General features: G+C 46.9%; 1 protein-coding gene across 2 annotated transcripts; it reads left to right on the top strand.

Moving 5' to 3' along the window:
• The first annotated feature begins 572 nt into the window (after nt 1-572).
• Nucleotides 573-7,978, top strand: LOC110338998 (protein FAM205A-2). Of its 2 annotated transcripts, none has more exons than XM_029533360.1 (4): nt 573-2,168; nt 2,917-2,962; nt 3,431-3,491; nt 4,142-7,978. In XM_029533360.1, the coding sequence occupies exons 1-4, from the start codon at nt 1,953-1,955 to the stop codon at nt 7,836-7,838; spliced, it is 4,020 nt and encodes a 1,339-aa protein (XP_029389220.1). In that variant the 5' UTR covers nt 573-1,952; the 3' UTR covers nt 7,839-7,978. The 2 variants fall into 2 exon arrangements, with proteins under 2 accessions (XP_029389220.1, XP_021078119.2); XM_021222460.2 differs by having other exon boundaries at nt 573-2,321.
• Nucleotides 7,979-17,207: the final 9,229 nt, after the last annotated feature.

Raw genomic sequence — 17,207 nt, 5'->3', positions numbered from 1 at the left:
AATGAGAAAATGATTTAAATACAGAACTCTAAACTCACCAATATAGGCTAAATAATAGAACACTTTCTCCTAAGTTGCCAAATACAAAAGGAGTAGACATTGTGAATGTTAATTATTACACCATAGATTTCATGATTGTTCTTACTATACATACTTTATTGTTGTAAGAAAAATAGTCTTTTTATTCATACAAAAGAGGGAAATGTTGGGAGCTGATCTGGCACTGCTATCTATTCAAATGCTAAATACTGGCCCCCAAGATTTGGTTGCCTTTGATGAGGAGACCCTCAAGCATGAGGAGATCTTCATGAACACAAAATGATGCTATGTAACCTTAACCCCCAAGTTTATTGGTTAATAAAAAGCTAAAACCTGTGATTGGGCAGTAGATAGAGGTAGGTGAGTTTTCAGCTACCTGGCTTGGGGTCACAGGTAGGGAGAAAATGGAGAAGAAAGGACACAGAGAGAAGAGGAGGCCACCATGAGAGTAGATGGACCATGAGCACATGGCCAGGAGAAATGGCAAGAAACAAGGGATGTATGACTGGGATGTAAGTTAGGATAGCTCCAAAACTGCCCAATCTAGACTTACAGCTTGTAAATAAAATACAAAGATTGTGTGTCTTTTATACAGGCTAGCTAGAATATGTAATTCCTTTTATAGGCAAACATAAGAATTGCTTAGCAATCTAGGACTCTGCTTGGCTTGGGCTATGCACACATTCCTTTAACAGTGGACTTGGGCTATGCACACATACCACACTCCAAACAATATGCCTATGCAACCTGTAAGGAACCTAGGATCCCCATTTGTAATGAGCTATGCACACAGTCATCTCTAAAGAATTGAATAAGTTGTTCCACTCTTAACAACCATTAAACTTGGACAGTTTCTATTCAAAGATGTTTCAAATACATCTTGTAAGAGGGTAGCAAGATTGATATAACCTGAATTAATTTTGGGTGCGTGGGTAACAAGATGAAAGTATGTACTCTGGGTGAACTTTTAGGGAGTAAACTGCTACTTGCCATCTTATGCCAATGTATAATTGGGTATGCATATCAAAAATCAGATGTATTATGGGAAAGAACGTGCACCATAGGAAAAAGGTTATTATGCCCAGATCTGAGGGTCCCCAAAGACCACCAGGAGTTAAACTCTAGTATGCAAAGGCAAAGAGTCTTTATTCAAGCTTGAGCTTGGACCCTCAGGCCCCTCTAATGAGCAAGGTAGCACAGAAGGCCCCAAGCATCTAAGGTTCAGCCTTTTTATTTCAGTTACAGCAGGGTGAGTGTCTTATCAGCTTGGCAGTTACATGATTGGTTAACAATGATTTCAGTTGGCTTAAAGGATCTATATCTATCTATAACCTCTGGAATGTTAGGTATTTTCCTGCTGGTGAGCCATGTCTAGGGTGGTTCCTTCCTGGAACAGTTTGTGGTTTCCCCAGTAATTAGGGTTTAACCTGAGGATATGGCCTAGTGTATACAATGGAGGCCTGGTTACAAGATGGAGTTTGTCTTGTCAAGTTGGGGCCCTTCAAGGTTACATAACATTCAGTCAGTCAAGATAAAGAATCACCTATGCAACCTTTAGCAACCAAACTCCGCCTTTTCTTAAATTCCATAAAAGGAAATGCCAAACAGTCCTTGGAGACCTTTGTCAGTGGCCCACGGTCACCATTTTAACCGCATTCCTTCTTTCTCTTCTACGCTATCTATCACTTTGCTTTGGATACAGTTTTGTGATTTGCAGATCTGTATCTGATTGTTTCAGTGCTGTGAACAAGATGTCATGGACCTGGAAGCACCGAGCCCAGACTCCGACCACCAGGAACAATTACACAGTTGTGAAGAGAAGAACCAAGCCAACAGGCTGGTGGAGAGGGGAGGGTACAGGGAAAATGGAGAGGAGGTCCTGCTTGTGAATGTGACATTCAGACCAAGGGTTCATGACCTTTAAAGATAACCATGTATCTATCCTCCTCTGTAGAATGAATTACCGCAGGAGCTTCCTTTATGGAATGGAGGTCTTTGTGATGCAGTCTGGTGGCCTGATTCTATCCTCTGTGAGGTGCACGTGCCAAGGCTCGGCCCTGGGAGATTTTAGGCACGTGGACTCTGAATGTCCTAAGAGTAGGGATGGCTGGCCTCCTCATGCTAATGAGGTTTGGACCATGCTGAGCTCTATGTGCTTTCTGTGGGATACTGAATGCTCTCTGTATGTCTATTTCTACATCTTCATCGTTGTCCTAATTGTCTGGCAAGTGTGTCAGAATTACCGAGGATTGAAGTGCGAACATAAAAGAAGCTGCTGCCTGGTAGGGAAACGCTGTGACCTATACCGAGCTAGTAGAGAAGCTTTCAAGATCCATCTTCCACTTATGACCTCACTACCCCATCTGACAGTTTTGATACAACACTTTGAGGGTGTTTATATAATACCTTTCTCCTGTGAGGCATTTCCTTACCAGAATGTTCATGAGTTGTAAACCAAAAACCACTGTATTGCTGTGAATAGAAGATTACCATTATTTCAGATCTCCCAATCCAGGAGAATTTCCCATTTTAGTTTGTTACGGCATTTATACCTGGAAGGCCTTTTATATTAGAACACATTCTATATGTGTTCCATTCTTTCTACTGTTTTGCCTGCAAACTCTGGTAAAACATCACTCAGTAGCAGGATAAGAAATAGAGTTCAGATCAGTTTCAAAGGGAACCAGAAGGATGGAGAAGAGGGGAAAATTGGATTAAAAAAAAAAAAAAAGGTAGAGCCTAGCAGAAGGCAGTGGAGGGGAGCATAAAAATTACACCTAGATAAGGAAAGGGAAGGAAACGTGTAAGATCTTTGTCACAATATGAACACAAGAAAAGAAAGTTCCAGCTTCATATTCTAATATTTTTCTCTTTAAGCGTCATCAGAAAGTCAGGCAAAGGGCTAGAGATGCAGCGTCAAGAGGTAAAGTTCCAATGTCTCCTGACACCCCACCCCTGGGAGAGCTCCCCACAGTTCCTTTTCTCTATGACTCTGCCCAGTGCCAAGTGCTCTAACTTCTGAGGTTCCAGAGCCACTAACTAGTGACATTTACAAAGAACTGCTCTTGATGGGAAATGAGAAAGGAAGAATGTTAAAAAATTCTCTGCCAAACTCTCCTGACAAGAAAGAATTGAGGAATTAAGGCATCCTTAACTGTCATTCACTGCGTTTATGACCCTATGGAATTTATTTCACCTATGGGTTTAATCAATAAAATAAGCACACAATTAATTATCCCTACAGGGGACAGTGCATTGTAAATGGTGATGCTTTACCCAGACATGGCATAGAGCACCAAGTATAGGATCAGCTTCCTGTTACTGTTCAGATTCCTGCAGGATCCCCCTAATATGCTCATTCGCCACATAACACTGTGTTCTGATCCCTCAGCCAGGAGACTTTCCCGAGAAGAAGCTGAGAAGCCATGGGAGCTACTCTCTATCATGAAAAGGTGACCTCTTGACCTCTGTGGTCTAAACTCTTACGATTCCTTGGCCTGATCCTGGCCAGGGCTGAGGAAAGGGGTAACTGAGGGAAGGACAAACACAGGCAGGCAGGTTCGCCAGCTGAGAGGGCTGCCAGGGCAGAGATGGGTCACATCTCAGCAGGGAAGAGCCACCCCACACCCAATCTGTATGTTAGGGTCTCAGCAGGTCTGAATTTCAGAATGGACTAGCGTAGATTCTGTAAAGGACATTGCTAGGGTTGCACCCAGACACCAACCTGTCAAGAGAGGGAATTCAGCATAAAGAGGTCCCCATGTCATACTGGCTTCCTGCTGCTCCCTTCCAAAGGCAGAGCCCTGGGTTTGGCTGGACCCTGCTGCTATTACCTCCTGTCTGTCCTCAGGGTGGGGGAGCAGTTGCTGGGATGCTATCACCCATCATCTTACCCTCTACTTAATTTCTAGAAAGCACGAATGATTCCCAAGTGTTTCTGGATACAGCAGCACCCCATGCTTTGAATGAGGACCTCATTCCCTACAGTGTAGAGTTAGAACTTTGGGACTGGAGAAAAGGGCCCAGAAATCTCCAGACACATTCTTCCAAAGAGGCGGACAAAGTTCGTTCATTAATGGTTGTCTTATTTTTCTCTTCCAAGCCAAAGCTGGGTCCCCAAGGAGGGAAATGTGCGGCAGCTCCTGTGTGTCGATCCCAGCTGCCACATCTGTGAGGCTATGACTCTAGAGATTCGGCAGTTGCTGCAGAGTGAGAAAAGCCAGTTCTCCCCTGCCTTGTTGGGACAGCCACACGGCCCCGCTTGTCTGGAGATGCCCATATCCAGTGAGTCTTTTGAATGGAATCAGGAGTTTTGCTCCAGCTACTCCACAAACTCTCCAGTGGCACCTGGAAACCAAACGCTCACACAGCTACCAGAACAGTTAACACAGTCAACCAATGCAGATGGTGTCCAGCTTTGCTGGACCGATCCCCTCCAGGTAGGACAGGAATTTCATCTGGCAGACATGCCCATGACCTCTGAGACTGTGGCTTCTCCAGGCCTTGAGGAGTCAGTGGTTTTAATGAATGAAGAAGACACAGTGTACAGCAATTTAAACTATATCCAACAGCTCCAAGACCATGAGACATTGAACTCACAGATTCCTTTTCAGACCCTAACCCCACAGATTACTGTCACATATCCTATGGCTGTTTCGATTGTCACCGATGCCCCCCAGCCATTTCTCAGTCCCGAAGTGTTAAGGCTTTTGGAGATTCATGTGAAAAAACTGATGCATTTCCAAAGGTGGGGGCTCCCCAGACGTGTAGAGGAGTCCCTAAAGCAACTCATGCCAAACCCACCAATGTATTTCCAGCCAGAACGTAACCAACCAGATTCATTTATCCTGAATACTAGTTCTCAAGACTGCGTTCATAGGTTTGAGGGCATCTGCCCCCAGACCTGGTACTCACCTATGGACGGACAACCTATCCAGACCTTTTGGGTTTCTGAGTGGTCTAGTGGAGACCCAGGACAAAGACTGTCCTGCAAACCAATCCCTAGCCCTGTGGAAAAGCCCTTACTCACTCCTGACTATGAACTTTTCCGTGACCTCTGTCTGCCGCCTGAGGGACAAGCTGATGGCTCCCAGAGCAATTTTCAGAAGAAATTCACTCAGTTATTCTGTGGTCTCCCTTCTATGCATAGCGAATCCTTGGGGTCCACCTTCTTGTGCACTCAAGGTGTCTCCAAGAACACACTCAACCCCCCCTACAAAGAGCCTCATTTCTTGAAGGTGTCCCCACCCTTTCCCTTACCTGAGGCAGCCCCGCCCCCTTCTTCAACTTCTCCAAATGAGTCTTTGTATGAGCCTCAAAGAGCTCAGATGGGTGGTGTTCCCTTTCTGACTCTGTCAGAATGTGAAACTTTGGAGTGGCATCTTCTACAAAGACAGCTTCAGCTTCAGCTTCAGTGGGGCCAGCCAGCTGTCATCTCTGGATCTCCACGCACGCAGAGCCACACGAGGTATAAGCATAAGCCACGGAATAAAGCCAAGCCACGTGAGACTTTACAAGTCTTCGGGCCAGGAAAACCCTTCTCAGTCCTCACCAGAGAGCTTTTCTTTATCCCACAGCACGCGCGCAGGCTGCTGGAATTCCACCTCCAGAAGCAGCTGATTCACCTTCGCTGGGGGCTGCCCCAGAGGATCCAGCGCTCCATGCAAATGCTGCTGCTCTCCACAGACCCGCAGTCCCTGCCCTGCAGTGGCGGAGGCAGTAGGCAACCCAATGAGAGCACCTCACAGCCCAGGAAACCAGAGGCCGATGGGTCTGGTGATACATTCTTACCCAAAGGGACGATCCCTATGCCACACTTGTTTGCCAAGGCAAAGGCAATGTTGAAAAGTCATGTCGATACTAAATGTGAACAGATCCTGGAGGGCAAAGTCCCTGCCTGTGTCCAAAGCTCCTGGAAAGGCAGAATTCCTGGGAACATGGCAGCAGGGACTTTATTCCCAAACATTCCACAAGGTCAGCCCCTGGAGCTACAGGCAGAAAACAACCCTGACCTACATCAAGAAGCTGTTTCTTGGAAACCAATGGACCCTGATCAGGAGGCCCAGGTCTTTTCAGGTGCTTTCACTGAACACTGTAGGCGACCCCAAGCCCTGTCTGAGGAAACCATTAAGAAACTGGAGACAACTTTGAGGCATAAGTATTTGGCCTTCCTGTCAGGCCTGCAGGCCCTTTACTGCGTGGCCCCGACTAGAGCAACATCCCCAATTGTTGACCAATCTGTAATCACAACTCTGTCCTGGCCTGTCAAAAGCCCACAGAAGCCCCTATCTCAGAAGTCTCCACTTGAAGCTCTGTGCCTGAGTGGGCTTGAGCCCTGTACTCAAGATGATGAGGAGACCTCTGCAAACATTGCAGAAGAGTTCCAGCGTGGAGCACGGGGGGATGGAAGGACAGAGAGGGTGCCTCCAGAGAGACAGCCTCTCCTGATTAGACCCTACTCATTAAACACGGAGATCATGGAGAGACTGAGTTTCCACCTGAAAAAGAAGGTTCTGGAGATAAAGTTGGGAATTTCTCTAAAAGGGAGTGCCTTCCAAGAGCCGACTGCAGCAGACTCAGAGAGTGAATCTGTCCAGGAGCCTCTCGGGAGTCCACAGGAAAGCACACTGCTGCAGGAACCGCCCACCTTGTGTCACAGTCCTGTAGCCCCAGATTCAGATAAGGTCCACCTTAAACAGCCAGCTACTGCAGTGCAGGCTGTGTTTCAGGAGCAAAACCAACCGAGTTCCAGAGCAGTGCCCCATAGATCTGCCCAGCAGGGCTCACAAGTCCACAGGGATATGATGGAGGCCCAAATGCACTATGTTCAGATGGGGACAGGTGGGGAAATGCTGAATCTAATGGAACCCTTTAGCACTGAGTCCCAAAGCCCAGGCAAGAGTAAGTCAGGCCATGTCCCCACAGTGATAGGCAAGAGCAAAGACCCAGGGAAGCCCAAGGCCGTGGGGGACCTTGGAGAAGGGGATGCGGGTCTTGGGTTTCCCCTGGTCAGTCAAAAGACACGCCAGGATGGAGAGCAGGAGAAGCAGCTCCTGCACAGACCACGCCAGGGCTCCTCACAGCAGGGCCACGCCTTTCATCTCCAGGGTGCCTGTCCACACAGCCCCCGGGAGTCCCCTGAGCTCCAGTTCCCACATCCACCTCCAGCAGTCTTCATGGAGACAGACTCTGAGCAGGACACGGAAGGCAGTCAAAGCGAGGAGTCCATTGTCCCAGAACCTGCAAGGACTGCTGAAGCCCCCCAGCCTGTGCTCTCCCAGGCTTCCCAGGGCCTGCCTTTCCCATGCTCACCAACTCAGAGAAAGCCTTTGCAGGGCCAGCCTGGTCCAGGCCACTTCCCACCAGGGCACACGATGCCAGCCTCTCCCTCCACGAGGCCCAGCCGCCTTCCAGAGGCTGGCTTGAAAAATAAGATGAAATTCTTTTTTCACTCTATTAACCCCAAGATGAAGAGCAAAGCGCACACGGAGCCGTCCATGGGCTCTACACCTGGAAAGGTGGCCAAAATCAGTAAAGAAAATGTTGAAAGGGGTCTGCCTCGAGCCAAGAGCCCCACCAAGAAAACTAAGCCAGAGGACTCCAGAGGGCCCAAGGCCCAGTTTTTGTCCTCTGAGAAGTCAGTGGTCGGCCCCTGTCTAACTCCTTCCTATATCCTAGACAGTAAGTTCTGGCCTCGCTCTCGCCAGGTTGGCTCTGTCTCAGTACTAGGCCACCCTTACCATTGTCCTCGGCACTGTCCTAGGTTGGCTTATGCCACTCAACAGAGAAACCCACCCTAGGTCCCAGGGTTCACATCAGAAATGTTGTTCTGTTAACGGAGACCACTCAGGGTGATGATGGCAGCTTCTAGACGCCCCCTCCTCTGTATCCTTTAAAGAGAACGATTATTGTTATTTTCTCTAATGAACAGGTGGATTAAGGAGCCACCCATAATATATTCTGTACCTGTAAACCAAGAGTTATCTGTCTTTTCTTGTCTCTGCTGTAGATTATTAAGGGAAGGGATGAAGGAAGCAACAACATCCACCCCCATCCTGGAGAGGAAATTTAGCCCCCCATCTCATGGCTCTTTTTTAGAGAAGTGCCATCGGCCCAGCTTTCTTCAAGGGATACTTTTGAGTTTACATTTTTGAGGCAGGAAATGGAAGGCAGGCAGAGAGGGACGCCGGGAGAACAGAGAGTGGGAGATGTCGCCAAAAGCACAGTCACTAAATAGAAAACGCACATCGTGTATATGACAAACCACAACCGAGCTGTTGGGAATACCTTTCTATGGACCCATCTGGAAGCTTGATAGAGCCCCTTTGCCTGTTTCTTGTGCTTCAGCCCTGTGGCACCCAGAGATGCCTCCTTGGAAGGAAGATCCAGGGAGGGGAGGGTGGGGAGCACAGAGAGGGAGCTCTTGTACTTGGGCCAAAGCTGCAGTGCTCCTGATCGTTATGCCAGGAGAATCAGGCCAGTTTTGTTAGCACTAAAGCCTAAGCTGGAGGCTAGCCCAAAGCTCAGCTGTGTGGGGATAGGTGTTTAAGGCCATTGTAGGCAGTTTGCATGACCAAGGAGTGAATTGATCATTAAAGATTCTTGGCTAAGATTCTACAGCACCAGAAGTTATATAAACATATTTAAGCCTGTTAAGGCCAATAGCTTGTACCCAGCCCTACTTCCATGCCCTGTCTATAACACACACACACACACACACACACACACACACACACACACACACACACTTCTGTCTTTTAATCGACCCTCTCTTCTAGCACCCTTACTCTCCCAATACGTTTTCATTTTAATTTAATTTTTAAATGATGTATCTATGTATATGCATGTTTTGTCTGCATGTACATCTGCACACCAGAAGAGGGCATCATGGGACTGCAGTTATAGACAGTTGTGAACTGCCATGTAGGTGCTGGAAATTAAACTCAGGACTTCTGGAAGAGCAGCTGGTGTTCCTAACAGTTGAACCATCTCTCCAGCCCTCAATTTTATTCCATTTTATGCATATGGATATTTTTCCTGTCTGTCTGTCTGTTGGGGTACACTGTGTGAAGGCATGTCTCTGTACCATCAGAGAACTAAATACTGGCAGGATCTTGGGACTGTATTTCTATGGTCCATCTCCAACCTCATATTTTGTAAATATTTGTTCTTCCTCGCCTGCCTAAGGCAATCTAGAACTGTATCTGATTGGCTGCAATAAAGATCTGCGGGCCAATAGCTAGGAAGTGGAAGGCAGACAGAGAAGGATGCTTGGAAAATAATTGAGACGTGGGACATGCAACCAGAGGACATGGAGGTGAATGGACAGACCAGAGCATGGCAAAGGGGTAAAGCTGGTCATGTGGCAGGGTGGAGTGCCAGGATTGGTCCCGTTAGAGTAGCTGGGAGATTGCCCAAGCTGAGAGGCCTAAGCTTTAAAATATTAACTCTCTGTGTCATTATATTGCTGGAAGGTCCTAGATAGTCCCAGAATAGATGTCTGTACACGACATGTGTACATGGGCCCACAAAGGCCAGAAAAGGACATCAGATCCTGTAGCTGGTAGGCTGTGAGGCAGTCAGCAATTAGGATGTCCACACAAAATTTGCCCTTCGACTATGTTCAGTTTATCCACACAAACATTCCCCCAACACCATGCTCCTATAAAGGTTAAATAGGCACCTCACCAAGTGGGGAACAGCTGGGCAGATGCCCTGCTGCATGGTTCTGATGGGGACTTGGCTCTAGTTAGGTGTTTTGGGAGCTTGGTAACTTTATCCATGTCTGCCATGCAGTTCTCCAACTGTGACAGGGCAGGAGGATGGCACTTGTGGAGGTTCCAGAAGGTTTCGGCTAGATGCTAGTGTGTGCTCACAGGCAGGCCTGCATGTGCTCAGCAATGGTGCTGGAAACAGTTGTCAAAGCCAGGGTCACACACAGAGGCAGCCTCGGAGTTGTCTTGCTGATGGTCCGAAGAAGCTGTCTTGGGAGCACAGCACAGCAGTGCGATCCCAGGGGCCACTCCCAAAGTTCCATTTTTTTTTTTTTTTAGTATCATTTCATTGGGTCTTAGCTTTACCCCTATCTGGGGCTCATAGGGTTACTGACACAGCAATTCTACTTTGGGGTTAGTTCATTAGAATATCAAGCTCTGTCTTGGGCTCAGCTCCTGTCTGAGCTTGTTTATGGCAGGCTCCTGTAGGCAGATTACTCTAAGTCACATAAACTGGTGCTCAAGTTACACAAAATGGTTTCACTTATGTTCCTAAAAGATCCATTGGGGCTGGAATTAGAGGAAGTTGGGAGTAGGTTTGCATATCCTGGAAATCAAACCCTGGAAGAGCAGCTTGTGCTCCTAACCTCGGATCCATCTCTCCACATAATGCAGTTCCATAGCAGATAATGGTACTGACCTTAGTTAGATAAGCCCCTCCCGTAGTGTGCATGGTAACTGCCCATCAGAGGATGACTCTTGTACCTTCTCCCACCACGGACAGTTCCACAAGCCCGACAACACCAAACCTTAGGTTAGTCTTCCTCTTCCCCCATCTGGCTTAGTCAGGGTTCTCATTGTTGTGTTGAAGCCATGACCAAAACCAAGTTGGGGAGGAAAGGATTTATTTAGCTTATACTTCTACATCATATCCATCATGGAAGGAAGCCAGGACAGGAACTCATACAGGGCAGGAGCCTGGAGGCAGGAGGAGTCTGGAGGCAGGAGCTGATGCAGAGGCCATGGAGGGATGCTGCTTGCTTGCTTGCTTGCTCACTCTGACTCGCTCAACCTGCTCTCTCATAGAACCTGGGATCACCAGTCCAGGAATGACACCACTCAAAATGGACTGGGCCTTCCCCATCAATTACTAATTAAAAATGCCCTAGAGATTTACCCACAACCCAATCTTACTGAGACATTTTCTTTATGGAAGACCCCTTCTCTCAGATGACTTTAGCTTGTGTCAAGTTAACATAAAACTATCCAGCACACCATCTATTCCTTCATTATGCTCCACTGCATTTTAGAAAGCATCACAACATTCCACCTAGATTTCAAAAGAAGATTTTTAGGGTCTTTTGTAAGGGTCCCATCTACTCAATAGCCACAAGATCTGGAGTTTAACAACATACAAGTCTGCAACCAGATTGTGAGGTCCAAAGGAAACACCATTTCCCCAAGTTAGACAAAAGCCAGCATTCCTTGGGAACTTGTGAAGTCAGTTCTCCTCTACCAAAACGAGCCAGTCCCCTATGGCAGATGGGACAAATGGCTGTCTGTGGTGCCTATTAGCACCGAAGCACATGCTGGCCTCCAGTCTCCCTGAGTATCATGAAGACCTGTTGCTCCTGGTGGCATGCCAGCTCTTCTCTGCTCCTCCCCAGCTCATGGCTCCCCCCACCCCAGCTACTCAAACCTCTTCTATTTCGGCATTGCTCTTTTTTGCCCTCTCTCTCCCTTTTTGCCCTCTCTCTCCCACACACACCTTGTCTTTCTATTTATTTATCTGCTCTGCTCCCGCCTCTCCCGTGCCAGGTCCAGTCTACTACCTCCTGTCTCTGCTCTATACTTTCCAGATGCATCTGGCTGTTCTCCCCCTCGTATCTATAGTAAAGCCCTCCTTAACCATACCATAGGCTATCATGTCGTCAGTTTAGACAGAGACCAAACATCTGTCCCCACCCCTGCTTTTTTTTTTTTTTTTTTTTTTGCTGGCAATGTCGATTACTGGGCATTTCAGGGACATATGTTTATTACTAATGAAAATGTTTTGTTCAGTTTTTCTAAAATCCTTGGAAGGAAATGGAGAAAACAAACAGGTTGAAAGGCAAGCTGAGGGGGACTGTAAACAGAATCTAAGAAACATAAGATCCAAACTGTGCCTTGTCTGCATAGGTTTAAGCCAATAGAAAGTCTTTATTAGCCAGCCGACAACTACACTGGTCATTCAGGATCCCAGTGTAGCTGGAACCTTTCTCAGGTGAGCTTTTAAGCACAAAAACTGCATTCTGGATTGACATCCTTCAGTCAACAAGAACACTCACCTAGAAGCAGAACTATAGAAGCCAAAAGACAAGGTTAGTACATTTAGAGACTTTCCTGAAGTATGCATTTTGATGGATTAGGTCTTTGTTTCAATTTTGGCAGGTGGTGCTGTCTACATGCTGAGTATTAAATCCTGAATGGTACTTATATCATGGAGTTAGTTGTGCTAAGGTCTGGGGGCCTGTTTCAATCCCATCCCTATCAGTGAGTAGTTGGTTCATCATCAAAGGCAGCTTTGTTGGCCCTGGACACAAAGACCTCAATGTTATCCCCAATTTCCCTTGAACCTTTGAGGATAGAAGACTGGTTTTTCTCTGCCAATTGCTCAGGATGGGACAAGCATACATGTCCCTGAGGAGAAGACTAGAAACTTACACTTCTTTGGAAAGCCTTGGCACAACAATGGAGCTCAAGGCTGTGCTTATGTTATAAAGTCAAAGATTTGAGTTGGAGAGAAACGTTAACTCAAGTGGCTAGAGAATGACTTTAACAAAGATGACAAACATGAATGAAAGTGTGTGTGTGTGTGTGTGTGTGTGTGTACAACATTTCAATAGTCTTTGAGTATTTTGTTATTATTTATCTATTTTTGACAATTTTTAGGTCAAATGTCTGACCCCTTGGGGAAAAGATAGACATTAAGGTCAAAGTTACAAGGATGGAATGTAGAAAACAATTCTCAGCTCTGACAAGTTAGCATTTCTCAGCCCCAGTTTCTTTTGGGGTGGTTGTCTTATGCCACGGACCCGCCCAGTCGGCCTCTCTCAATCCGTGGGAAATCAGGGTTTCAGACAGATGGGCAAAGAGTTGGTGAGAATTGACAGCCAGACACAGACACAAGGGAGTGCTGAATCTGAATGTAATTTTTTCCAAGCAAACACCAGGCTTTTAATACAGAAGAAAAACAAGAAGGCTAGGTGAATACATCAGTCAAGGTACACTGGTTCTTAACACAAAACAAAGAAAATGTATACGTAAAAAGATGGCGGGAGCCAGGCCTTGTTTACAACTGAGAATAGGAACAACCCTAATTAGGATCAGCTAAACACAGGAGCCAGGTGAATGCTCTGATACAATGCTAGTCTATTGTTAAACCCACCACCAGGGGTTCTTTAGTAAATACCTGATTATGCTATTCCTCTGGGCCTAGTGAAAAAGCCTGCACGAGGGGAATTCCCTTCTACTAACCCTTTCATACAACAATCCACCTATTTCTTAGGCTATTGTGTATTCCTGTGTTTGGGTGTGACTCGGCTACTGTCCTAAGTAATTCCTCTGGGCCTAGTGAAAAAGCCTGCACAAGGGGAATTCCCTTCTACTAACCCTTTCATACTACAATCCACCTATTTCTTAGGCTATTGTGTATTCCTGTGTTTGGGTGTGACTCGGCTACTGTCCTAAGTAATTACTATGCAGACCAGCCCTGAGCCTTTCTAGCTCTGTTCAAGTAAATTGTAATGCCTGATTAGTTTCACTGTCTCTACTAGAAGTGAATTTGAATGTTACTGAATAGGTAACCTTCTTACTGAATTCCCAGCTCAGGGTTGGCTTCAAGGACTTTCTAGGAACCATTGGAACACTGGCAAAGGCTTAGCTATATGTCAAAATCAATCCTTAAAGGCACTTATAATAAAATAATACTGAAAGAGAGCACACGGACCCATACATCAGACTAACGCGGGGACAGGTTTTGAGTATACGGGCTTTGGGAATGCCAAGTTCCAGGAGGCAAAGTTTCCTTGAAACTCTGCCTCGGGACTGCTTCCAGGTTTTCAGGCCTGTCATGCGTGTCACTACTGGAGTGGATGTAGCAGCCTTAGTTAGGTATTATTGCTATAAAAACACCATGAAAGTCTTATAAAGGAAAACATTTAACCAGGGCTGCTTACAGTTTCAGAGGTTTAGTCCATTGTTGTTGTGGCAGAAAGCACACTAGTGTGCAGACAGACATGATGCTGGAGACTGAGCCGAGAGTTCTACATATTGATCCACAGGCAACAAGGAGAAACTGGGTGTGACTCGAGCATAGAAGACCTCAAAGACCACCCTAACAGAGACACACTTCCTCCAACAAGGCCACACCACCTAATAGTGCCACTGTAGTCCCTACAGGCCAAGTATATTCAAACTCACGAGTCTATGGGAGCTATAAGTATTCAAACCACCACAGTGTAGGGAGGGGGGGTGCAATTCTACATGTATATCCAAAACCTCAACTGTTGTTAGTATAATTAATTGTTAAAATATTAATAAAGATAATTCTCAAATCCACTTCTCTGGCTCCAATCTTGATAATTCTCAGATACCCCCCTCCAATTTGTTGACTGTCCTTGGAATTCAGTTTCTCTCCTTCACCTGCCCTAGTAAATAAATTAGTGTTTTGAATATTGTGGTGGTTTGAATGCTTGACCATAGAAAATGGCATTATTAGGAGGTGTGGCCTTGTTGGAGGAAGTGTGTCACTGTGTGGGCGGGACTTTGAGGTCTCCTATGCTCAGCCTCTGCACAATGCAGATGGCAGTCTCCTGGCTGCCTTTTCATCAAGATGTAGAACTCTGGGCTCCTTCTCCAGCACCATGTCTGCCTGCACGCTGTCTTGCTCTCTGCCGTGATGATAATGGACTGAACCTCTGAACTGTAAGCCAGCCCCAATTAAATGTTTAGCTGTTTTCATCAGGCCTCTTGACACACCAAAGAGACAAGTAACTAGTGTCCCTGGCGGGGAGATGCAGCTGGGGAGGGCTTAGCAGCAGGCGAGGTTGCTGGCTGCACACATGGGATGGGGGTACAGAACACTGCTCCCCTTTGTTCCTGGACATTCTGAGATGAGCAGTTTTTCTTGACCCTCTGCTGCTGACAATGATAAGCTGCCTCATCACTCAACATAGCCAGGCTCACTGATCATGATCTAAACTCTCTGAAACAGGGGCTGGAGAGATGGCTCAGCAGTTAAGAGCACTGGGGAAGGGATGGCGCTTTTCCAAAAGACCCTGGTTCAGTTCCCATGCACCCACCTAGCAGTTCCCAACTGTCGGTAGCTCCGGTTCCAGTGAATCTGATACCCTCACACAGACATAGGTCCAGGCAAAACATCACCGCACATGAAATAATTAAATAAAATTTCTGAAGCTGTGGGCCGTAAAGGAAATTCTTCCTCTGTTATCACCACCATGCGTATTTTCTTTTTTCATAGCAATGCAAAGCTGTAGTGATGGTGTGTCCGACTTAAGAGACTGGTCTTGACTAAGAGCACAAGCATCTTGCTGGTGGCAGGGAAATGGTAACATTAAGGATGTGACGTTTCTCTCACAAAGAAGTGAGGACCAAGCGAAGGTACAGACAGGGTGACAGCAGGGAAGAGAACCACGAAGTTGGAAAAACTGGAAGTACACAGAGATTCTGGGATACACAACCCAGACACACTCACACGTACACCCCCCCCCGTCCCCCACACTATCAGTTTCCCTGTTCTTTAGAACACTAATGCACCAGGCAGCCTACGAAGTCGTTAGCAGTGGTATTGAGCACAGATGGACAGAACAATGTGGAGGCAGTCACTGGTCATGCACACGAGGCAGGCGCTCTTGGGACAAAGGGAGAGCTTCGATTGTGTGGAGCCTGCTCGAACATCTGAGTGTTAACCTAACATTCAGAAAGGGCTGAGGATCGAAGGCAGTGTCTTGTGGCTTGACTCCAGGGTGTCCCACACCGTGTTCCAGTGCCCAGTCTTCAGTTTCTGGCATCATTCTGAAGACTCTAGAGACATTAGGACGGTGGTTCTCAACCTTTCCAGTGCTTTGACCCTGACCCTCTTTAATACAGTTCCTCATGTCGTGGTGACCCACAACCATAACATTATCTTCGTTGCTACTTCATAACTGCGATTCTGCTATTGCTATGAATCATAATGCAAATGTCTGTTTCTCAATGATCTTAAGCAACCCCTGTAAAGGGTCGTTCCACAGGTTGAAAACCTGCTTCGTGAAGAGTTGAGTGGTGGCACACGCCTGTAATCCCAGCACTTGGGAGGCAGAGGCAGGTGGATTTCTGAGTTCGAGGCCAGCCTGGTCTACAGAGTGAGTTCCAGGACAGCCAGGGCTACACAGAGAAACCCTGTCTCAGAAAAAGAACGAACAAACAAACAAACAAAAAAAGAGGTGAGGCTGGCTGGAAGACGCAGATCACTACAATCAGAATTCTGAGGGTCGTAATAACTTCTGTTGTATGCACAGCTCTATGCTTCCAAGTGTGGGTTGAGCCTCACAAGCTCCTCCCACCATGCCTTCCCTACTGGGCTGACCTGAAACTCCCTGAAACCATAAGCCAAAAGAAATCCTCCTCCTCCCTTCAGCTGGTCCTGCGAGGTAATTTGTCACAACAATGAGCAAAGCAGAGTAGATGAGACTTAATCACTAGGCATCAGAAAGATGGTGGTGGACGGGTGAGTAGATATCATGGACCTCTAGTTGGATATCTTATATCTCTCAGATATATCCTCCTTCCAGTCTGTGATAGCGCAGCAGGAGCTGAAGTAAGGGTCCTTGAAGTTCTTTACAATTTGGAACGAGAAACATGGACATGCAGGGTTTCTAAGAAAACACTAACCAATCTGGTTAAACCAAGAAGCGGTAATAGAGGACTTGCTCAGAAGGCTGGACTCCATGGTGTACAGCATCCTGTGCCTACTTCTAGCAGGGAATTCAAGAAGTATGGCTGCTTCCAGGAATGAGCTTGTGCCTGAAGATTAGAAGCCCAGCCCATAGCTGGTCCTAGAGACACAGGCCTAGGCTCCAGGTGTTTAACTGAAGTGTCCCAAAGATAAAAGGAGGTCTTGTGACAGGCACATCCTCTCTGCCTGGTGGGAGCTGGGCAGAGAGCCACAGCTGGAGGAGCCCGGGGCCATGGAGTAATAAAGGGAATTGACTCAAATGTCATGGTGGCCCAAGGTAGGAAGGTGGGTTACTGTGCACACATCCTGGTTTAGGGTGGAGCAGGTCCTTCCGACAGCTCCCCACAGGCTCCTGCCTGTCACAGTCCATCATGGGCTCACGCTGCTGACCCACCTCCCACAGCAAAGGGCTGGGGAGATGAACTGCAACAGAGACTTTCGGGATCCTGAGTTCTCGG

The sequence above is a fragment of the Mus pahari genome, chromosome 22 (genome assembly GCF_900095145.1).
Source record: "Mus pahari chromosome 22, PAHARI_EIJ_v1.1, whole genome shotgun sequence".
NCBI lineage: Eukaryota > Metazoa > Chordata > Mammalia > Rodentia > Muridae > Mus > Mus pahari.
Note: the sequence above shows the minus strand (reverse complement) of the source record. Positions and strands in the feature narration are given on the sequence as shown.

Coding starts and splice junctions, on each gene's coding strand:
- LOC110338998 (XM_021222460.2), top strand. CDS start 1,953: ATGACCTTTAAAGATAACCATGTATCTATCCTCCTCTGTAGAATGAAT. Junction 2,322..2,916: donor ATAAAAGAAGCTGCTGCCTG/GTAGGGAAACGC, acceptor TTTCTCTTTAAG/CGTCATCAGAAAGTCAGGCA. Junction 2,963..3,430: donor TAGAGATGCAGCGTCAAGAG/GTAAAGTTCCAA, acceptor CTGATCCCTCAG/CCAGGAGACTTTCCCGAGAA.